Below are 21,109 nucleotides of genomic sequence, written 5' to 3' on the forward strand. Positions count from 1 at the left end.
AATATAAGTTTTGTTTTATAGTAAACAGTAAATATTAATCTAGGCCTACCTCCACTTTGTAGGTTGACCGCTCTCACCTGCACCTGAGAACAACCCTTACGAAAATTAACCATGGTTTTACTACAGTTAAGACCAAAAAACCATGGTTACTATAGTTTTTCAAAAACCATACTTAAACCATGGTTGGTGAAGTAAAACCATGGTTTTGCTCATAGTAATCAATTGACCAAAAACCATGGTTACTACACTTTTACCACAATAAAACCATGGTTAATTTTCGTAAGGGAAGTGCTGATAAACTGTGGTGGTGGTCACTTTTGACGTCATGAATTCTAAATTCCATAAATACCATGACAACGCTATGAAAAACAAAAACAGAAAAAAACACGACAACGCTACGAAAAACAAGAAAAAACATGACAACTAACATTAGGGGGTCGCACACCGGACGAGAAGCGCCCTAGGACAACTCGGAGGTATCGTACGTGCACATTAAATAGGGCGAGCTTAGTCAGATTGCGTCTACTTCAAAATGCTAAATATAGACCGTTTCAGCGGTAACAACATAAACAAGCCGCTGTCGCGGTCCGCACGTAACTTCCGGTAAACTCCGCTAATAATAAATAACAAATTCTTTAAACATAGTTTATTTATATAACAAGCAAACAAAACAACACATAGATTACCTAGGAAACCAAAACATTTGTTATTTTCGACGAGGCATTTGTTCAAGAGATCAGTTTAGCAACCAGTCAGACCATTAAAAAAAACGAAACCGGAAGTAAGGTTCGGATCCAGACGTGTATCACCACGTGCGTCCGATGAAACCATCTATACATTTTTGAAACCGTTAAGATAACGTTTTTAACAGTGTATAAACTGACATTTGTTTCAATATAAAAACATCAGCCAAAATTAATTTCGATGCCGCTGTGCTTATAAAAAGCTTAGAGAAATAACGCTGACCATGTGCTCTTAATGATGTCATAAAACTTTTTTTAAATCTGTGTCATTACAACAGAATGCAACCCTCACCTTAACGTTTTCTATAAATCCCTTATTATGCCCGATTGAAACATAAACATTGCAAATAACATCAGAAGTACTAATTAATTTACTTACACATATCCTACAAAATAATATTGTGTGACTGACACCTGGCCTGAATTTCCCCTTACCTAAAAATCGCATTCGCGATTACCCAGCGTTTTATCAAATTCATCAGATACAGCAATCGCAACACAACTGAAGAAACCCTGTAAGTTAGTTGATATGTCTTGAACTGCTATAAATATTGCTTTTCAACAGTGCTGTTGTGGCTTTGATACACTACGGCTAACTATCAAATAAATAAACAATAAGAAATATTAAAAACATATTAATCTAGGCCTACCTCCACTTAAGCAATCCGCGGATTTCATGGTAGGTTGACCTCTCTCGCTCTCACCCGCACATGATAGCAAGTGCTGAGAAACTGGTGGACGCTTTTGACGTCATAAATTCTACATTCCATAAAAACATGACAACGTTATGAAAACAAAACAGAAAAACTATGACAACGCTATGAGACGCCCATAGCTAGTTTTTTTTAAAAGTGAGATAAATCTGACAACATTTTCCTTTGGGACATCTTTGATGATTGTCGTTTTTTAAACACCTGTATAAATAAAGTGAGACTTGGTTTTTAATTCTTTAAAATGAACATGTGTTTTCTAGTTGTCTGTAGTAATTACATTTTGTCTTTTTTATATAAATATTGGCTTCATTTAAATTAGGGCTTTTTAAATTACTTTTAATTGGTGTAAATTATTTTTTTCTGGGAAACATGTATGTATTTTTATAGCTTCGTATGGACATTGCAAAATGACAAAATAAGATATTTAAACAAAATAATAACTTTATACACTGATCACCCTGTCCAAACGTTTACATATACTTGACCTTTTTAATTTGTAGACATGAGCATCGCTGCATATTTGAACCCTGATGATGAGATTCATCTTTTCACATTGAATACATAAAGCCTCAAGAAACACAACTGTATGAGACCAAAACAAACATGCAGTGAACCACATACAATAACATGCCATTTGTGTTGTTTTGGCTTTCTTTATATTGCATTGGTAATTCAAATTTTTCTCACCTTATTCTTGTAGATTTAAACCCATTGTTTCTTTAAATTCAACAAGTGTAATTACATTAGTATTCAAGATCTTTTCCCTATAGGCCAGGGGTGTCCAAAGTCAGTCCTGGAGGGCCGGTGTCCTGCAGAGTTTAGCTAAAACTTCCCTCACCACACCTGCCTCAAAGTATCTAGTCTGCCTAGTAAGACCTTGATTAGCTGGATCAGTTGTGTTTGATGAGGGTTGGAATAAAACTCTGCAGAGACACCGGCCCTCCATGAGCAGGAGTGGACACCCCTGCTATAGGCCATTCATTTGTTCGTAACATTTACCATTCAGTGCGTGTACATTATGTACTGTTGCAGCAATGAAAGCTGACACATTATTTGTGTTGCTGTGCGCATTTAATCTTTGGTCAAGGTGATGTCCTTCAATGCAAATTTGTTCTAGCTCTGACAAATTGAAGGTCAGTTTTTAGTTCATAGAGAATATTTTTAATTCCTGATGGGTGGTTTCGATGACAGAGATTGTCCTAGACTACAATAAATGTAAGAGCTGTCTCAACTGAAAACATCTTGCACTGACATATCTTAAAACACATCAGTGCCCTTTGTTTGCCTCAAAATGCACACAAGTAATCTTTTTAGTAAGGCATGTCTGTTAAAACTATATTTCCTAATTAAACTAAGGTCTAGTTCTGGTTTAAGATAATCCCTGTCTGGGAAACCACCCCTGAGTGTTTGAAGATGACTAATCTTTTATTTTAAATTCTCTTTTTGGGGTTTTGATGACAGCAAAGTTGACTTTAAAAGTTAGGTTTAAAATTTTCACACATGCAAACTACACTAACACTCCTCCACCCCCACATTCTGCAATAAACACTGTGAGCAACCATGACTAATATAACCAGATTCAGTTTTAGTGCACTACATATAGTCTAGGTTGCTACAATAATTTAACTTTTAAATGTAACATTTTAATTAAATATTTTTTTAAATTGTAAACTGTATTTGCAGGATTGCGTAAAGGTTTTGAGCTGACTTCATAACCACAGGCCATTCTGTAGGAACTAGATATTACTGTAAATGTTTGAGATCTGCTCTTTTCATGTAGGTCTCTAAGACATGTTACAACGAAATACATACAAAAAAACATCATAAAACACATTACCACAAAAATGTCAGGTTTTTGGTATTAATAAATATTGGTTGAATGAAATATGCCTATGACATACATTTACAGCGGTGTAAAAAAACTGTTGGCCTCCTTCCTGATTAATTTTTTTGCACAGGGTCATGTGTGTGTTTGGATTTTGTTTCCGCTTCATCATAAAAACCTTCATTTAAAAACTGCATGTTGGGTGTACTTCTGATATCTTTAATTTAATATTTACATTTGTTTCATGATCTGATACATGATTTAAGTGTGACAAACATGCAAAAAAATAAAAAGTCAGGCAGGGACCGACATTTAGTTTTTCCACACAACTGTATGTCTAAGCGTAAATAAATGCATATAAATTGGAACAGTGGAAAAGGTTTTATATCATCATGGATGTAAATCATAAGTTTATGGAGTGACTTAATAAAGTGTTATATCTTTACAGTTTTCTGAGTATTTAATATGCTGATACTTTCCCCGCTAATGTCGTTAATGGACACTTAAGTACTTTAATTAAACAGTCCACATTTTTTATTCCACACAGACATTAAAATATAATACTCTAGCTCTGTATTACAGAACATAAAAATCGCTGTCAGATATGGTCTTTAACAGCTGCTTGGCATAAAGAATCAAGCCAAAAAAAGCTGTAACTGTACATGTCTTCAACTTCAATCATTTAATACCAAGAAGGGAACAACCGAATAATGCCGTTGGAGTCAAACAGAGTCCCAAACCAACCAAACAATATCTGTGTTCAAGCATTCTGTGCCGAGGAATTTACCAGAGGCAGGACCAGTTTATGTTTTCCTAACAGAAAGGAGGAAATTATATTTTTGATGTCGACTGGCTGTCAGCATTGTCTGCCTCCTCCTCCGGCTGCTTCTTTGCAACATCTGTCTCAACGTCTGTGTCTCTTTGCTGCTCTGCCAACATTTCGGTCAACTTCATGTTCAGCAAAGGATCACGTGCCTCTATCGCCACCTGCTGGAGACATGATGGAAAATTAAATAACTTCATTCTACTGCTCATGATATTATTAAGATACCATAAACTCATACTCACCGCTGGTCCTCCCCTTTTCCTTAAAAGAACCCCCTCTGAGAGGAGAGCTTTAGCGGTTTCTTCAAACAGCATCTCTTGTTTTACATCACCACGCCTTTCCAATTCACTGTACTTCAATACAAACCTGCTCAAACACAGTGGCAGGATTTAATACAACTATACACAGAAAAATTACTTTACACAACTGCATGACTTGGGTGGAAGCACGGTAGCTTACCTCTGACAAGGTGATACAAAGTTGGGTCTGAGGAGCTCAAAAGCTCTTGGTCCATTACCATACACTTCAAAAAACTTCCTAAAATTATACAAAAAAAAGATGTACATTTAATAAAGGGAATATGTATGCTGTGTAAAATTCCTGTAGATCAGCGAGCATAGCATTAGCAGTGCAAAAGGTCATGGGTTTGATATCAGGGAACATGAAAACTGATCAAACGTATACTTTGTAATGCACTGCAAGTCTTTAAGTTGGATAAAAGCATCAGCCAAATGCGTAAATGTAAATTATGTATTATATTATTTAATTTACAAAAAAGCTTTCAACTGAAGCTTAACATCAACAGATTTATAATATATTAAAAGAATCAATAATGACACTGGTTTCCAGCTGGTCCCAGCATTGTTTTAGCTGGTTTAAGATGGGCTGACCCCTTTCTTAAACTGGTCTTAGCTGGGTACACAAGAGAGAAGTATTAACACTCGGGTGGAAATGAGGTGCAGTTTATTTTGCCTTACGCTCTGATTTCATCCTCCTTGTAAAAAATTTCAGGCACGCTGTCTTCTGTTCGTCTCTTTATTCTTCTCGCTGGTTTCTCATATAAAGGCTCCCTTTTAGGAGGAAAAGCGGCATATACATCAAACCAGATGGGTTTCTGTTCCGGCTTTATGACTCCAGCACGCATTAAATCCCGAACCCTTCACACATAACAACAAGAAGTTAGAACCAAGTCTTGAAAATTCCCAATAAATTATCAAGCAGCAGCAGGAAAGTGCAAAAGCACAACTTTGAAACATACAATCACCTAACGTTAATAGCTTTATAAGCAAGATGAAAAGCATGCATACATGCATACAGTAGTGCACAATTTAATTATTTCATTTTATTTAATATTACATAATCAATAATAAGAATAATATTCCATAACCTATTCACTTGACAGTTTTCAAACCAAATCATGGTCGTTAACCTTGACGTGATCTCCATGGTCTTCACACAAACATGTAATTCATTCTTACCTTGTAAATACAGTCCCGAATTTCTCAAGTCGACTGCCAGCCATAACAAATGTATGTAACCACTGAGTTTTATTTAAAACTAAAAACGCCACAGAACCTAATTAAACAGTGACAACAGTGGAAAACACGCTTTACTGCAGTGCATGTCGTCTACTTCCGGGTGTAGCTACGGAAAAGAAACCCTTTAAAGACAAATGCTCCGGGATAAAAACAAAATAAGAGTTTTCCATGGTATTATTTAATATAACATTTTTGTTTATTATCAAATGCCATATATACCACAGATCACAGATATAATAATTTTCGTATTTTTTAACAATATGAGAAGAAATTATATATAAGGAAACATATATAGTACTAACATAATAAATTCCACATGTTGGAAAAACTGCACGATAACCTTTACTCTTCCATCGATTTCATCTTTTTGTTTTTGTGTAAAACATTAAATTGCAAGTTTTTTATATATTAATATTTTTTATTTTAAAATGAAAGTTTATTTTATTTTTTCTTTACCTGTTGAAGTCAAATGACTTCAAAATCGCGTTTCCCGTCAACTTTACTTGTCAGATCAACTGTAAGCTTGTCGTTGGAAATCTGGGTAATAGTTGAGCACTGAATTGATGTACTTTTTCAATAATGTCACGAATTGCAGCTTTTAAGATGAAGACTGACACATAAAATGCGGTCCAAAAGTAAGAGACCCTATTAAAAATCTAGAATTTTAGACAAAATTGTCCACATCTTAAAATATCAATATTACCAAGTAATAATGAATAGTGAAATTCTGTAAAAAAGTGAATTTGTTTAGTTATTACTCAATTTTTTATGAAATCATTTAATTGCATTTAGAAAAATGCAACAGATATTTTTTCCCACTAGGATTTAGACTTTTGTGGGTTTGATGGGAAGTCTACTGTTGTTAGCTGGAGCTAGTAATAAAGGATTGCCCCTGCAAAAAGTTACCACAGTGTAGATCATCTTACCAAAAGCAAATAAAAATTTATTAAACAACCAACAGGTTAGACTGTTAAAATGGTAAAAGCATGAAAAACAGTGTTCATTTTACAGTGCAAGAAATAAAGACTCTTCACTATAATTACAACTATAGGCTACATATAAAGTTATGTTTGATAACCAAGGTGCTGGATAGTATTATGCTGCTGTGTCATACTGGTGTTCATTTATGAGTTACTACACATTTATCCACACTTTAGCGGTAATGTTGTTTGTGGACAAGACTTTACAAAAACATAAAAATAATTAACTTATAGGATTGCTCTCTTTGTGTGTGTGTGTGTGTGTGTGTGTGTGTGTGTGTGTGTGTGTGTGTGTGTGTGTGTGTGTGTGTGTGTGTGTGTGTGTGTGTGTGTGTGTGTGTGTGTGTGTGTGTGTGTGTGTGTGTGTGTGTTTGTTGTGATCTCTTAAAAACACAAAGATGGTTCATCAGCACCAGGACCCAAAAATGTCCTCATGGTAGCGCCTCTCATTCTGTAAGCAAGCAGGATCATATGCAATTATTGAACATACATATAATGACACATTAGAACAAGAAAAACAACCTGGCAATAGCAGAAATGCTTCAAGGCAATATAAGGTGTTATATTTTATTGGCAATGAAATGTGTCAGCATGTTCACCTTAAGCCTTGAAAGATATTCTTCAGCCTGAGCGAGACTTATGTCTAACCAGCTGACCAGGACTTCTTGAATTGAGGAGGCCACATCACGGGCCATGTTCAAGCCCCCGCATATGTACAGATGACCACGATTCTGATGCAGAACCTCAAAGACCTTGTCATTCATTTGTTCTCGCAGGACATCCTGAACATAAACCTGTACCAACAGCTCATTGTCACTTCAAATGTTGATTTGGTGGGAGATTCAAAGTGGTATTAAGTTCTACCTTAGGTTGGCCAGCTTGTCGAGAGTAGGCCGTTGCAATAATGTCCAGAGTGCCATTATCTTGCATGTCCAGAGTCTCTTCTTTGTAAAGGTGATCTTTCTCTGAACTTCGACACCCAAACACCAGTGTCATAGGATTTCCTTTCAGACCTACAGAAGGAGAAATAACACAACAACAATTAGACAGCGAAACTTTAAAACACTTGAATACAGGATACAAATCAATACCTCTTTTCTTGCTGTCATGGAATCGTTGTTGCCAGAAGCTTCTGAAGGGAGCGATGCCGCTCCCAGCGCCCACAAGGATACAGGGAGTGCTGGGGTCAGATGGGAGGTGGAACCCATCCGAGCTGCAATTGTTTGAATAGTAAAACGTTCATATTATAACGAAGTTAAGATGCTTAACTACTAAAATTATCTCTTAAGAATGTGAAATGTGGTACCTATGGATAAAACAGGGCACTGTGTCTCCTTCTTTAATGGTATTAAGCCAGGTACTGCAGACACCAAAATGCAGTGAACCCTTTCCTGCTAAATAAGGCAGAAAATAACAAGTTAATTTCAAAGTTAATTTCATGACGTTGAAAGTTCTTCTAGGTCATTAGGTCTAAAGAAATTATTACCATCTACCAGACACTTTGAGATAATGAGATAATTATCCATGAGATAATGAGTTTTTTTGCCATCCCTCTAATGTGACTCAATAATAAGGAATCTAATAAAAGGAGTCAAGTCGCATTATACAGACTCAAAAAGCTTTACATGTGAACAAGATATAGTGTAAGTTTTTGCTTTTGTATACCCTGTGTGTAATAGCTGACCACGGCCACAGTGAGGTGGAGCTCGTGAGGGTGGAGGTCAGGGGAAGAGCTTATTGAGTAGAGGCGTGGCCTCAGCAGAGGTAGCTGGCTCAGGAGAAAGGCAGCATTCAGTTCCAGTGAGGGAAACTCCTCCACCACTTCGAGGAATGTTGGTTTGTGGAAGTCCTTCCATGCAACATACACCTGAACCTCCTGTGTGCGGATGTTTACTTTGTTTAACTAACAAAACTTTAAAAATCAAAAGTAAACAGTTCCATTGAACAAATATTACCATTCATTGAGATTGATTTATGCATTTACTGGAAACAATTCTACAGCATATTACCGTAAAGTGATGCTGTGTAAGGTAATGATCTGGTGATGGAGTATTACTGATCTGTTTCAATCTTTGTTTTATGACAGGAAAATCAGCAGGTGGTCTTGTATTACACGAAGGGGTTTATTTGCGATAAAAAAACGTCTGATTATACATTTATTCCGCTTATTACGGCTACTTGCCACATGAGTAAATACACTATTTTGCCAAAAGTTTTGGGACACCTGCCTTTATATGCACATGAACCTGAATGGCATCCCATTCTCAAGCCATAGGGTTTAATATGGAGTTGGCCCACCCTTTGCAACTATAACAGCTTCAACTCTTCTTGGAAGACTTTCTACAAGGTTTAGGAGTGTGTTTATGGGAATTTTTGACCATTCTTCTAAAAGCACATTTGTAAGGCCAGACACTGATGTTGGACAGGAAGGCCTCGCTCCTAGTCTCTGCTCTAATGTATCCCAACAATGTCCTATTGGGTTGAGGTCAGGACTCTGTGCAGGCCAGTCAAGTTCCTCCACACCAAACTCACTCATCCATGCCTTAATGGACCTTGCTTTGTGAACTGGTGCACAGTCATGCTGGAACAGGAAGGGGCCATCCCAAACTGTTAAGTTGGGAGCATGAAATTGTCCAAAATGTCTTGGTATGATGAAGCATTAAGAGTTCCTTTCACTGGAATTGATTGGAACCCCTGAATTCAATGATTTGGAGGGGTGTCTCAAAACTTATGGCAATATGGACACAAAATATACTGGCCAATCAGAATCAAGCATTCTAGAAGGCAGTGAAATAACTTACTACTGTAAGTAAAGTAGTCACTTACTGTTGCTAATGCCAGTAGACGCTGGCGATGGTCGTCTTGTCTTGCCATTTTTGATAGCTTACGGAGCAGGCTTTGTGAGGGTGGGGTGGTGACATCCAGAAGGTACGTCAGGGCTTGGGCAAGAGGACACAGGGGTAATCGTTCATCTCTCTGCCACTTTTCACCATCTGCAAGACAATATTATTATCCATCATTATGTTGTTAAGATGTCCATTATTATAATTACATAATTAGGTGACATGGTTCAGTACCAGGGTAAGAATCACTGAGGAATTCCAAACGAAGGCTCTGGTTGATAGGAGGGGCATTGAAGATGCGCTTGAGGATACCAGCCACCAGCTCAGGTGAGTTACCTGGAAAAATCCCTATGTGATCTCCAGGGACAAAATTTAAGGGCTCAGCATTCCCATCCATCTCCAACTCCACCAATATTGTAGAACAACTGAAAAAGTGGAGATGAGGCAGGTAATCAATATTGTTCTAAAATTAAACAATTATAAACAGGTGCGCATCCAACACCAAGATTGTGGGTTAAACCTTGACTGCGGGCTTTGTAGATTATGTCTTCTTTTCAGCTTCAAGGGAACCACAGTTTTAGAATGAAGGGCAGACAAAGCTGTAAAACCAAGCCAGGTTTAGAGAGATTTCTAGAAAATGTGATTCTTATTGGGTAATCCTAGTAGTCCTAGGTATATAAGTATTGTGTGCTTTACTTTTCTTTACATTCACAGACTTGACTCAAGTATTACAAAATAACAAACCCAGATGTACCTGCGATTCTCTCAAATGTACAGCTGTCATTCTGAACTCTGTGTTTCTGAGGATCCCAAGAGTCCACCAGGCGGTCAGATCCAGGAAGCTCTCCTTGAATGTTAAACTCCTTGCATGCATCCTAAAAATAAAACAGAAGCACAATGGCTCTCATACACAATTTCCTTTACGTCACCAGCATCGATTCACAATCCACACGATTCACAACCTTAAAAGCAGCGCAAGCCCAGGTTGAGAAAGCTTCGTCTTGTCCATTCAGTTCATCTGCTTCCCCCGTAGGGGAAACGCGACGAGCTCCCAGCGCTGCAAACTTACTATCCACAGCATGAGCAAACGCACAGAACTGTGGGTACATGCGAGAGCCGAGACCAAACACACAGTACCTGTGTATGGGAAAGGGTTTTCTGGTACATTAACAATACAGTTTGTACAGGAGTAGCATCAGCAATTTACCTTTTTTACTAACCTGACTTTGTTTTTTAGGGTTCTCAGGCTGAAAAGCTGTTTCTTGAAACTCTGAGAAAAGTAAAAAATCCTGTCACCAAACAGACTCACCAATCAGATACAATCTGTTTGGCTGAAATCAGTTGTGTTTTTGTACAAGCAAAATAACTTTTTTGGCATGATTTCTGTGCTAATTATGTTGGATGATGATTTCTAACATTTTTAGGTCAGTAACAGTGCTTTAAGTGGGCCGGAACGCGCCGGTACTCAGTACCGCCACTTCCAAATATAGCTCTTGAGTGTACCACCACCTCTCCGTGCGACCAGAACGTGCTTTTGGCGTAGTGGAACGCTCATTTGCACATCTGTTTAATTTAATCCTTTGGCTGCGCTGCCGCTTTTCAGAGCGCCCTTCACAATGTACGCTTCCTACCGAGAGCAGAGACTACATTACCCATACACCCTTGAGTTTACAAGTTAAAAGCGCATGCGTCGCTTTTGCTGCTCGGTTAAAATTAAAATACAATGAACACTTAACATGCCCTCCTTGTTTTAGACTCTGAGTAGTAAAAGAACAAGGTCAGAATTAGAGGACTCGCTGGCTGACATCCCACCAAGCCAGAATGATATCACTGCCGGTCAGACGCAAAGCTTTATCCAATACCCTTTTGTAGGTACGTGATAATCTCCGCTGTCGCGGCTGTCAGTTTGGTTCCCCTTGATGCAACTTCGGATTTCCTCAGGCGATGTGCAGAGTAAAAATATTTTTGAAATTGTAATAGACATTTAGTTTAATTGCTAAACTACAAGTGAACGAAAATTCAATGAATTTGAACGACGCGCACAGTAGTTTACCACCCGCAAAATGGAAAACAATGGGACAAAATATTCCTTATAAATTTCGAGTTTCAAATGGCCAGTATTTTGTTATTCTTGAACCCATAGATCATGGTCTTGGTGTCATTTTAAAGTTTTTTTTAAGCTCTTTCTATCTGAACAACTAGTTTTAGCATTTAACCATGCTGGAAATTTTACTCACATATCTACCTTTTGCACATTTTATTTATGTTCAATAATAGCTCTTTCTAGCTCAAGCAAATCCACAAACTTATAAAAGGATGTATTATTTTTACAATGTCATCTGTTTACTGCTGAATATAAAACCCTGACAATAGGAGTCGAGTCAGCAAAAAAACAAAACAAAATAGAGTACCGGCACCTCTTTTGGGCCACTTAAAGCACTGGTCAGTAAGGTGTATGAAAAGGTCCAGACCTCTCCGTTTCTTGGACAGTCTCCACTGCCGAAGGTACTGGTGACAACCATCAGAAACCTTTCATTCTCAAGTTCACTGATGTTGTAGTCCTCCATACAGACAAGCTGTTTGAACAAATTCAAAAATTGTCATTATGATTGTTTATAGCTATTGATAAGGAATTCATAACTCATAAAAAACCGTAATTCATATTAAAGCTAATAAAACTTTGACGGATGAATTGGATCATTTTGGACTTTTGTAATTACTTTTTGTAATATATGTACTGTGGCGTATACAAGAATCGTAAGTTGGGTAGAAACAAAGTCATGTTGAGGCAGTTCCCCAGACTAAAATGGATGTTTGAACTTAAAGGAATGGTAAGAAATTTCTATCAATTAATCATAAAATGGCTCTGATATGTCACTAGACATTAAGAAATCATTTTCATTTCAAATACTTATATCACTGACAACAGTGGTCTGGTCAGGATATTGTCATTTAAAAAGTGGAGTTGCAGCCCTCTACTGATGTTTATGTTGTCATTTTGTGTATTGGCCACCAGTTGTGTGATTGCAGTACCAGTTTTAGCCACAAGTTTTGTGATTGCAATACCAGTTTTGGCCACAATCCTTCATACTGTTCCTTTAATTACTTAATTTAAAAGCTTCTTGCAGTGACCAGTGTTGGGCCGTAACTAGTTACTATTACTTTTACATTTCCTGGTAACTAGTAGTGTAACTAATTGCGAAAACGTATAATAGTACAGTTACCATCCATATAGTTAGTAGTTACTTTTGCAGGAACCTGGCTCTTTTTTGTTCTGCCAACATGTTGGGTTGGTTCCACCTGCTTGAGCCCCATTGCAGATTTGATGTGTTACTGATTTATTAAATTACAGAAGTTAATTTAACCTTTTGTATGCAACAACACGCTCACACTTACTGATAATAGGAATAAATTAAACAAGGTGCTGAATCCCTCAATGTGAATAATCTCAAATAGTGTAAGAAAAGGACAGCACTCACAGCTCAAATTGCAAAATAGCGTTTAATCGCCAACAACGAACGTTTCGGGCTAAACGCCCTTCTTCAGCGTGTAATGGCGATTTCCAATGAAATAACAAGATATTGGTCAGCTTTGTCAACGGTTGCGTGTTAAAAAAGCTGTCATAGTTTGAAATGCAAATGTTATCAGGGCTCTGAGAAAATCGCTTTGTTACTTTCGTCCCGCATTACTTTCGCCCCGGTTCTCCCCTACTCTTCATTTATCTGTAACTTTCATGGATTCACATGGATTATGCAATTGCCAATTTTTGGGGTGTAATGGAAAAGTAATGTAACTAGTTGTGTAACTAATTGTTGGCTGGGAGTAATAAGTAAAGTAATATAATTACTTTTGAAAGGAGTAACTAATAATGATAATTATATTACTTAGATATAACTAAGGCTTAGTCCTGGATTAATCTAAACCCTGTCTGGAAAACCGCCCCATTATCTGTTTAAGAACTATCAAGTGCCATCTTGTTTTGTTACTTTTTCTCAATCTGCCTTACACAGCTTCCCATTCAAATATGTTTAAAAGAATGTGTACACAATAATTTTTGTAATCCCGAAATCTTAAGTGTTGAATGTAACGCTTCTCTTACCCTGGAGCTAAAGGCACAGTTTAGCATTGAATTGAGCTTCTTAGCAAAGGTCTGAGATTTCCCTGTTTCTGTAGCGTAGAGGACGGTACAGCACACCCGCTTGGCTAAAGCTGATCTGATGAGTCTTTGAGAGAAGAGCACAACTCTGGGGGAAAAAAACAAGAATTTGGCATCTAACCTTTGAAACATTCATAATGTTGTTGCAGACAGATCTCTTCAGAGAGAACAGGGTTATGTTGTTCTGTTTGAAGAAATGTTATCACAAAATTGCAGTACCTTATCAAGCTTTTGAAGCTGATTATATGCCTTCTCGCTTTCTTTCTCTTGTTATTCCACTTGTGCGTCAACCACGGTTCAGGCTAAAACAGGGCAAACCATATTTTTCATATCACACGTCACGTCTTTATATCAGCAACACAAGAATATTCCAATAAAGCAGCATTTCTTTGCAGACATCTCTGATACATTAGGAAGATACCTGGTAATAATAAAATGGTGTCAGGATGTAGTTCAGCATTTCCTGGTGGAACACAGGTGTTAAAGCACCAGACATTGGTGGCACCAGCCAGATCCAGTCAGCTGGACACCCTCCACGCAGGCGTACCTCCATCTCCATGTGCTTCATGAAGGACTCACTTGCAGAATGATGGTCGGTGATGGTGACCTTATTTTTCTACATTTAGAAAGACAAGAGGTCACCTCAAACTAAAAATTTATGAAATCTATACAAAAAGATATCACTAAACCAACAGATTTATATTTAATCTCTCACTATGCACATTCAACCACATTCACATTAAAATTTTGAACCCACCAGACACCCCTGAATGTACCTGAAAACTATGCATCACTGCGACATTGATGGTCACCAAGGCCTGATCCTTCCATAGTGAAGAGAGTTTTTGCGTCTCCAAGCCCATTCTACGAGCGACTTGCTTTAGGAAATAATAACAGAAAATCTGTTTTAAAGAACCTCTAAGTCTTCTATATTGTATAATCTTTGGGACAAAAAGAAATCTTGAAGCACCTCAAGAACATTATAGCGTTTGGCATCACCAAAGTCCCTCACTCCAATCTCAGTTCCCATGTACCACCCATTAAAAGGACATGCTGTGAATTCAAGACCACCAATCTCAAGCAACATGTTGGACACAGCGGGCAATGCATACCAACGGAGATTCAAATCCTTAAACCATTCCCACCTAAAGAAAAAAATATAAGTAGAAATATGTTGCTGCTAACAGTTCAATATATTAATTAGGTCAAATATATTTTACTTCACTTTAATTTGCCCATTTTCCTCTCATATATGTTAGCTATGTTTCCAGAATTGCTCCAATGGACAATTGTGGCTCAATTGTGTCTACAAACACTTCAGCCAAATTCACACAGTGCTTGAGAAAACTAATTAGTTATCTTTGAGTACATGACATTGGGTCTCAGTGGTCAAACTCAATGGTTGTATCTAAATAAAAGAATGTGGTGCTGAGACAAGTTGTCTTAGATTTGAATGGCTTTTCCACTCTTGGGTACTTAAGGTACTTAAAGATGGTTCTTTTTAATCAAGCTTTTAATAAATATTAGAAATTTAAGCACCTCATCTCAAGTGCTCTGGTTGTCTATAAAAACAAAACTGAACTTGAAATAACACGCATATAAAAGCACTTAATGTCTGACTTTGAATTTTTGGGGGGGAACCGTTGAAACATGATGGTGTTACCCAATGGTTTCGAGGGTTATCAATCAATCATTAATTTTAATCTTTCCAAGGCATGTTTTTCCCAGGCAGCTATTGAGTATGAGGTCACTTACTGTGGGTGCTCCATGGGAACTTCCAAAATCAAATGTTCGGGAATTTCAAAAAGCTGAGGGTCCTCTCCATTAGCTTGTAGCAACAGTGGAAGCACATCAAACAGACCATACTTTGGTGTCCATCCAAGCTGGATGCAAATCTGTAATAACAAGACAATGCAATGTACTGTAATACCTTATAGAATATGTATATAATATAGACAGATAGTTACCTCTGTAAAGTCAACACTGGCAGGATCTCCTATTATTGTGCCATCTGTCATCTTATAACCGGCGTATCTTATAAGTTGCGTATTCCATACGCGAAAATCATGTTGGCTGTCGGTTCTTTGTGGAAATATAGTAATGGTGGACCTGTCAAAATAAACATGGATCTCATTAAATGTGCAAGACAATGAATCTTTAATGAAGCTGGATTCTTGTAAAATTCTAAATTTAAAAAGCATACAGTATATGCAGTATTTATGTACCTAATTTAAATTTTCGCCTACCTTAGGTTGCCTCCATTAGTGGCAAACTGAATGTGATCACACAGCACCTGGAACATATCAGCTGCTGTTCTGCATCTGCGTGCATCAAACACCTGAACAGGACAATTGAAAAACTGTGCCATGACACACACTACACATAATGTTTAGTTTGCATCAGATATGAAAAGCACCTGCAGATTAGCCCACTGTATTCTGCCAATGCATCTCGGTGCGTTTCTCCAAGCCTGCTTAGCCCCAAATTCCAGTTCCTTTGTTGTGAGTTGATATGATCCCGTTGCATCTATTTGTGTGGAAACCTCCTCCACACGAGCCAGGTGCTCCTCAATTTTTGTGCTAAATTTAAAACACCAAACAATTGTGAATATTTAAATGAAGCAAGTGTTCATGATCTGATTTATTGTGGCATTAAACAAGGGGAAAATACAAAATAAAATTGGAAGCGATAGGTTCTTTCTTACTTTTTAATGGACTTGTAATACTGATTAATGAAGTCAATAGCTTGCACAAGGATTTCATTGGAGCCTGGCAGAGTAGAGGAGGGACACCGCATCAGGGACTTTGAACTCATAATAGAACCCTCACAAACATTAGTTGTGCACATCTGTTTCTAAAATAAAAGAGAAATAAACTTTTATTATTTTACTATTATGTATTTTTTAACAACAATAATGCATTTTACCTAATTTATAGAAACAAAAGCTTATAGTCATTTTACAATCAATGCACAATTACTCAATCAATTAGCAGCATTTATACTAAATAATTTAGAGGCTAATTTGTAACTCTTTACCATATAATTTAAAAATATAAACAATATTTAGATTTAAGCATGTTCAAAACAAATCTACATAAATAAAGAACATGATAAGTTAAAAACTTAAATGATACACTGTAAAAAAATATTAGCTGCTTTAAATTTTTAAGTTCAATCAAATTGACTTACCATTAAAAATGTTGGCTAGGAAAGCATATTTTTTGACATATTACACTGTAAGAGCCCTAACTTTAAAAAATGATGTTACTTGGTGCCATGAAAAAACTTTCTTATGTTTTTAATCATTTTTCAAAAACATGCTCAACCAAATGGTTGATTTGTAACTTTATGGTGAAAAGCTAAGGTAATGTTTACAGATCATCCATTTCTGCAGTCAGAATGTACTATTTGCTATGAAATATACATTTCTGATCATTATGAATATGACACAGCTATTGTTATTTCTTATTGAATATATTGAGATCATTTCTTAATTTTTTTTGCCACTTCTGGATTTTTTTTAAAAATAAATATAATGAATTCATATAATTAATGAATGGAAATCATAATTACTGATTAATTAATCAAAAATTACTTCTTAAATGATGTTTTAAATTGTTTGAAGGATTGTTTGTAACACTGGCTTACACTACAAAGTAGGGGTGTAACGATTAACCGTGCAAATGCGCGTTTTCTCAATGAATGAATTTGATTGAATTACGGTGAAATCCAGGCACATCCGAACGCCAGGGGGCGCTCCCGTGCAGAAACTCCCTTTGTGCCACAGAAGAAGTAGCATTACGAATGCTATTCCAGGAAATGTCTACAGGAATATTTATATCACTGTTCTTTAAATTGTTTCAGGTATTTTCATGATAATAAAGAATATTTTAAATGATTTTGTTTAACGACTCTTGCTTTTTTAAATGCAAGTTATAAACGACTCCGACTCGTAATGATTTTAGATTGAAAAGGACTTCCTACTGACCACATGCCGTAGTACACGCACAAGCTGTGCATAAAACAAAGAATCGCAGACTTACGATTCAGAATCGATTTCAGACAGGCATTTTTAATGGGACACACGGTTGAATCGTTACATCCCTACTACACAGCATTGCTGGTTTACAAAAAAATGTTAAAGGGACCATGTCACAAGACTTTTGTAAGATGTCAAATAAATCTTTGGGGTCCCCAGAGCACATATGTGAAGTTTTAGCTCAAAATACCATATAAATAATTTATTATAGCATTTTAAAATTGCCACTTTGTAGGTGTGTGCAAAAATGTGCCGTTTTGGGTGTGTCCTTTAAAATGCAAAAGAGCGGATGAAGTACACAATGGTGGTATGTTGAAATTGAAACTTAATTGTGCTGTGAATTTTTTCTCTCTCTCTCTTCTCTCTGCATTAAATGGCAGTGCTGTGGTTGGAAAGTGCAGATTAAGGGGCGGTATTATTATAATAAGAGCTCCTTCTGACATCACAAGGGGAGCCAAATTTCAATTACCTATTTTTTCACGTGCTTGCAGAGAATGGTTTATCAAAACAAAGTAACTGGGTTGATCTTTTTCACATTTTCTAGGTTGATAGAAGCACTGGGGACCCAATTATAGCACTTAAACATTGAAAAAGTCAGATTTTCATGCCATGACCCCTTTAATTTATCTAAAAATAATCCTTCTTTTATTTTAGGTTTTAAATGCAGAAAGTCCTTATTTTTGTTACTTTTAGTCATTTTTATCGCAAAAAAAAAAAAACATGAAACATTTCATTTCATGTGTTAAAATGAAACCTGAAATATTTTAATATGTTATACTTCAATAAATAAAGAAGATTTAATATACAAAACTATTTTATTTTGATTATGTTTGTAAAAAAATAGTGTTATAGTTCAAATTTTCTAATCCCATAGTATGTGTTTGAAATCCTTCAAGTGACATATCAACCATTTGGTAGAGGTCGATTAAAAAAAATAATGGGATGTGTTGAAAAAAATAACTAGCGACATAAGGAGAGAATAAATGCAAACAAATTTTTTTTCAAATGCCTTTTTCTTGGTGTGGCAGTTAAAGATTTAAGGTCACCATCATTGTGATCAGTGTTTGCATTTCATCAGCTCATTTGGATTTTAAAGGACACACCTAAAAACGACAAATTCTTGCTCGCACCTACAAAGTGGAAATTTTGACATGCTATAATTAATGAGCTGTGAGGTATTTTAGGCTAAAACTTCACATATGCACTCTGGGGACACCAAAGACCCATTTTACATCTTAAAAAAATCTCATAATATGTCCCCTTTAACATTTTTGTGACTGTCCTAGTGTTAAAAATGTTCCTATCTTGAAAGTGTTCATTTAACTCTGATAAGTGTGAGCTATATAAACTCTGAAAAACATTGCACATTTTTTGTGCATGTTGTAATATAACAAAATTTTCATAGAAAATTACTAAAATGTTAAAAAATTAAAAACCTATTTATTTCTGCATTAGAGGACTCCTACAACAACATATAAAAGGTAAAACATTTTTTTCAAAGTTTTTTTTATATTTGGGTCTTTCAGGGTGAAGCAATTTCAACTTGTTTTAGTTACAGCAACTCGTGAAAACAAGTTGAAATTGCTCAACATAAAGTTAAGTCACAATTAAAAAAATAGTAAGATAAAATGAGGCAGCTAAGAATTTATATTTACAGTGTACATGTGTAAGTACCAATAAATCAACATCTTAATATGCTCACATGGCCCTATATAAAGCCTATATACACTGTAAAAAGTAAAGTTGGATAAAATTTGCTTCGTAACACCAAGGGGAACTTTAAAGGAATTTAAGTTGAAAATGTTGAAATATTTTAGGTTTTACCAATTGATGTAAGTTTTTAAGTACTTTTTACAATATATAAACAAAATGTATATAAAAATGTGTATAAGTCTTGTCATTTCTTACCTTGACCGCTCTGTGATGTAAAGTATCTTGATAGCACGAGCCATCCTCGTAGTTTTTCACTTGCTTTGACAAGGGGCATCTATTCACCTTGCCCTCCCATTGCTATAGCAACACCAATAATATTTAAAGAAACTGCTTTTATTTTATAACACTGCATTACATTTAAAAGTATGTTTGCTCACCGAATGTATCTTTATCTGCTTGAGTATGTTTTTGTCGTCTTTAGTAATCTGGTTCCCCATATCTTTCTGAAATAACTGATTATAATAATTATTCAAAATATTGGGATGGGCTACAGGTGCTGTTGCATATAAATAATTTTATAACAGAAACATATTACTTTCTATAATAATAATAAAAACATGCAACTTGCGATATTACCTTGATGTCAGTCGATGTTTTCTCTGTCTGCAGTGGCTTTCCTCAGTTTCTTTTATACTCGCGCTAAAATGCCTGTGGATAAGGGCAGGTCAAGAGTCTTGCTCGTGGCATTAGCAGATCAACAAAATCTGACCTCCGCTATTATCAAATGTCACAATCTAAAGCTCACGACAGAAACTCATCCAGTATCTGTAAAACTCCGACGGTCTAATGAATTCAAAGGGGAAGCACACCTGCATCTTACTATGTCATGTGACAAATCTAATAAAGGCACGTAGTTCATCCAAAACTTTCAGAAGGATTCCACATTAAACTACAAAATACGTGGATATGTATGCATGAACGAAATAATTTGAAAGTGTTTTGAGGATTTTATAGAGATTTTTATTTTATCAAGCACATGCTGAAAGACTCCATCCCTGAAAAAAATAAGCAATAAATGTATAAGGACAACAGAAAGAATTACATTTGCTACTTCTGCAAGATTTAACAAATGTAGGAATGTATTACTCTGTCACAAGCCCAATTTCCATCCTGCACCATCTGCATTCCTGTCTTCATTGACTATTGGCAGAATTCTTCAGCCAGTACAGTTGGGGGTTTAAAGATGGGCTTCTGATTGGTCTGTTTAAATGTATAATGTTGGGTTTAGTCACATGGTCAAGGTATAGAGGATAAAGGACAATGTTTTCATAAGCTCTGGGTCTTTTTGCTTTCTCTTCTTCTTCGGGTTGGTCTCCACAAGCTCTGCTCCTGGACTCAGCTCATCCTCTATGCCTTTCTTCTTTACCTGAGCTCTGGGGTTCAGTCCATTAGGCCAAGCTTTCAGTTTTTAATTGTGACTCTTTTTCTTCTAAACTTACTTTCTCTGTTCTCTATACCATCAGGTAATGTCTCACATATATTGGCAACAGTTAATTGAACATGTATTTTTTACCATTTCATGCATTTATAGTGTAACCATTTCCATTGTAACTTTAAGTCAGTAAGGTATTAAACCTTTTCATTTATAAATCTGTAGTTTCGTTTTGATTTAATAGTAATACTTAAATGCTAGTATATTCATACTCTTGCAATCCAACATATTGTGTCAGAAACCCGAGAACGATTGCAGTTTTGTTCTCCTTCTGAAAACTGAGAGTCCTAACACTTCATTG

The 21,109-nt window shown here is 36.3% G+C and overlaps 2 protein-coding genes across 3 annotated transcripts; both read right to left on the reverse strand.

Annotated features, from left to right (window-relative positions):
- Positions 1 to 3,479: 3,479 nt before the first annotated feature.
- Positions 3,480 to 5,750, reverse strand: mrps23 (mitochondrial ribosomal protein S23). Of its 2 annotated transcripts, none has more exons than XM_065280909.1 (5): positions 5,586 to 5,750; positions 5,085 to 5,264; positions 4,567 to 4,644; positions 4,350 to 4,473; positions 3,480 to 4,268 (listed from the first exon to the last, which is right to left on the reverse strand). In XM_065280909.1, exons 1-5 carry the CDS (start codon positions 5,627 to 5,629, stop codon positions 4,113 to 4,115), a joined length of 582 nt encoding a protein of 193 aa, XP_065136981.1. In that variant the 5' UTR covers positions 5,630 to 5,750; the 3' UTR covers positions 3,480 to 4,112. The 2 variants fall into 2 exon arrangements, with proteins under 2 accessions (XP_065136981.1, XP_065136980.1); XM_065280908.1 differs by having other exon boundaries at positions 3,480 to 4,271.
- A 1,281-nt stretch (positions 5,751 to 7,031) lies between these two features.
- On the reverse strand, positions 7,032 to 19,813 carry nos2b (nitric oxide synthase 2b, inducible). Its single transcript, XM_065279969.1, has 25 exons — positions 19,754 to 19,813; positions 19,572 to 19,673; positions 16,329 to 16,477; positions 16,041 to 16,203; positions 15,871 to 15,962; positions 15,592 to 15,733; positions 15,380 to 15,519; positions 14,595 to 14,769; positions 14,401 to 14,502; positions 14,046 to 14,240; positions 13,844 to 13,926; positions 13,568 to 13,712; positions 11,940 to 12,044; positions 10,689 to 10,738; positions 10,431 to 10,605; positions 10,223 to 10,343; positions 9,989 to 10,067; positions 9,703 to 9,893; positions 9,452 to 9,618; positions 8,291 to 8,501; positions 7,932 to 8,019; positions 7,717 to 7,838; positions 7,490 to 7,638; positions 7,225 to 7,419; positions 7,032 to 7,076 (listed from the first exon to the last, which is right to left on the reverse strand). Exons 1-25 carry the CDS (start codon positions 19,811 to 19,813, stop codon positions 7,032 to 7,034), a joined length of 3,246 nt encoding a protein of 1,081 aa, XP_065136041.1.
- Positions 19,814 to 21,109: the final 1,296 nt, after the last annotated feature.

Source organism: Paramisgurnus dabryanus, chromosome 8 (assembly GCF_030506205.2).
Source record: "Paramisgurnus dabryanus chromosome 8, PD_genome_1.1, whole genome shotgun sequence".
In the NCBI taxonomy this organism is placed as follows: Eukaryota; Metazoa; Chordata; class Actinopteri; order Cypriniformes; family Cobitidae; genus Paramisgurnus; species Paramisgurnus dabryanus.

What these genes read in the sequence shown, in the direction of transcription:
- nos2b (XM_065279969.1), bottom strand. Translation starts at nt 19,813, where the DNA reads ATGGGGAACCAGATTACTAAAGACGACAAAAACATACTCAAGCAGATA. An exon ending in GGTCAGCTATTACACACAGG is followed by an intron (nt 8,020 to 8,290) that starts GTATACAAAAGC and finishes TGCCTTATTTAG; the next exon opens with CAGGAAAGGGTTCACTGCAT. An exon ending in GTGCCCTGTTTTATCCATAG is followed by an intron (nt 7,839 to 7,931) that starts GTACCACATTTC and finishes AAACAATTGCAG; the next exon opens with CTCGGATGGGTTCCACCTCC.
- mrps23 (XM_065280908.1), bottom strand. Translation starts at nt 5,629, where the DNA reads ATGGCTGGCAGTCGACTTGAGAAATTCGGGACTGTATTTACAAG. An exon ending in AAGGAGGATGAAATCAGAGC is followed by an intron (nt 4,645 to 5,084) that starts GTAAGGCAAAAT and finishes GTATAATTTTAG; the next exon opens with GAAGTTTTTTGAAGTGTATG. An exon ending in TTTGTATCACCTTGTCAGAG is followed by an intron (nt 4,474 to 4,566) that starts GTAAGCTACCGT and finishes GTGTTTGAGCAG; the next exon opens with GTTTGTATTGAAGTACAGTG.